The 1,450-nt window shown below is 34.2% G+C and overlaps 1 protein-coding gene across 1 annotated transcript; it reads right to left on the reverse strand.

The window, feature by feature from the left end:
• Positions 1 to 3: 3 nt before the first annotated feature.
• On the reverse strand, positions 4 to 914 carry Tsp_14633 (tetraspanin-33). The gene is made up of 5 exons (XM_003366813.1): positions 852 to 914; positions 557 to 757; positions 317 to 490; positions 132 to 263; positions 4 to 57 (listed from the first exon to the last, which is right to left on the reverse strand). The coding sequence occupies exons 1-5, from the start codon at positions 912 to 914 to the stop codon at positions 4 to 6; spliced, it is 624 nt and encodes a 207-aa protein (XP_003366861.1).
• Between the last annotated feature and the right edge of the window lie 536 nt (positions 915 to 1,450).

The following is a 1,450-nucleotide window of genomic DNA, read 5'->3' on the forward strand; positions in this document are numbered from 1 at the left end:
CCGTCACATGTTGAATACCGATGCCGCAATAATATTTTTCCAGAATCCATCTATCACCTACACAGAGAAACCATTGATTATTATGTGCTTATTTGAATTTATTTACTTGAAAGTGGTTTTTTCTTTATTACTCTTGTTTGAGGAAGACAACAAGAATAAGGGACACCACACCGTCTAGGATCTGCATTCGATGGGGTACAGTTGAAATACATATTCTTGCTCCAATCATGAAAGCCTTTGTCAGACAAACCGCAACATTTAAACTGAAATTACAACAATAAGGAAAAAATACGTATATATATATTTTTCAGTGTACCTTTTTCTGCATGAAATCGATAATGTCTTGTAAATCAGGATCGTCGAAATAACGTTGAATCAATTTCACCGATAATTTCTCTTTAGCCAGATGCAAAAAGTGTGGCCACAAAGCGAATCCAACAATGCTCAGAATCAGCAACGTACTTACTATTGCGAGCAAAGACATCCAAAACTTGAAAAGCAATGTTTTCAAATAGACAAGTAAGTAAATAATTGGATATACAAATTATTTGTTTACACATTTCAAGTAGGTCACATTTTCTCTCAGTGCACCAATACAGCCAGCTGAAGCTAGGAAAAACGCGATTAAGCCAACAATGATAAAAATAATTGTCGCGTCGAAAACAAAATCCCAAGCCGATGAGATCATTTTGGTTCCTTCGAGTTCTTTTGTCGTCAATGCCCAGCATCCAATTACAATAAGAGCAATGCTAGCAATCTGGAAATAAGAAGCAAGACACACATATATGTATAATTTTAAGTTGAACAGGTAAAACAGATATTCAGAAAAAGACAGCTTGAATATTTCTTACCCAAAACAATGTATTGAAGAAGAACAAGGAATATTTGATCAAATTCGAGAGCCCTGGACGCATTTCCATAAAGATGTGCACCGGTCAAAATAAGTGAATCATACAAGAAGAATCTGAGAGGAAAAAATAATTTTGAATCAAATCAAATGGAACATCAATCAGCGGCCTCAGATAAACTACACTGTGTTTGTATCATTTAAATATGCAACGTGTAAACAAGAAAAATTTCTTTCGCATGTCAGAAATGCAGTGATGCAATGAAAATTTATTGATTTGAGCACCCTATAGCCCCCGCCTTCCCTTGTACTGTTGGGGGGTGTCAAAACAAACACCCCCGCCGTAAAAATTTTTTTTACAATTTTCAAGGAATTCCTTTAATTTTAATATCTGATAACGTTTTTGTCCCCTTACTTTGACAAATGATTGGCATAAGATTTGAGCTTGAAAAAAAAAAAAAAAAAAAGGAAATCCTTGCAAAAGTTTGGTTGGAACAAGCAACCGACAACAGGCCAATTACTCGGAAATGCCCTAAATAAAAAAAAATTGAATGGCTATTAAATTTAAAAATGAAAAAAATATCCCAATGAATAGAAAAATAA

This window comes from Trichinella spiralis (genome assembly GCF_000181795.1).
Source record: "Trichinella spiralis strain ISS 195 chromosome Unknown Scfld5363, whole genome shotgun sequence".
NCBI lineage: Eukaryota > Metazoa > Nematoda > Enoplea > Trichinellida > Trichinellidae > Trichinella > Trichinella spiralis.

Bases quoted from the DNA above. Each gene is read 5' to 3' on its own strand.
- Tsp_14633 (XM_003366813.1), bottom strand. From the start codon at position 914: ATGCGTCCAGGGCTCTCGAATTTGATCAAATATTCCTTGTTCTTCTTC. The intron at 758-851 runs GTAAGAAATATT...TCTTATTTCCAG, and splicing joins TCTTCAATACATTGTTTTGG to ATTGCTAGCATTGCTCTTAT. The intron at 264-316 runs GTACACTGAAAA...TTGTAATTTCAG, and splicing joins TCGATTTCATGCAGAAAAAG to TTTAAATGTTGCGGTTTGTC.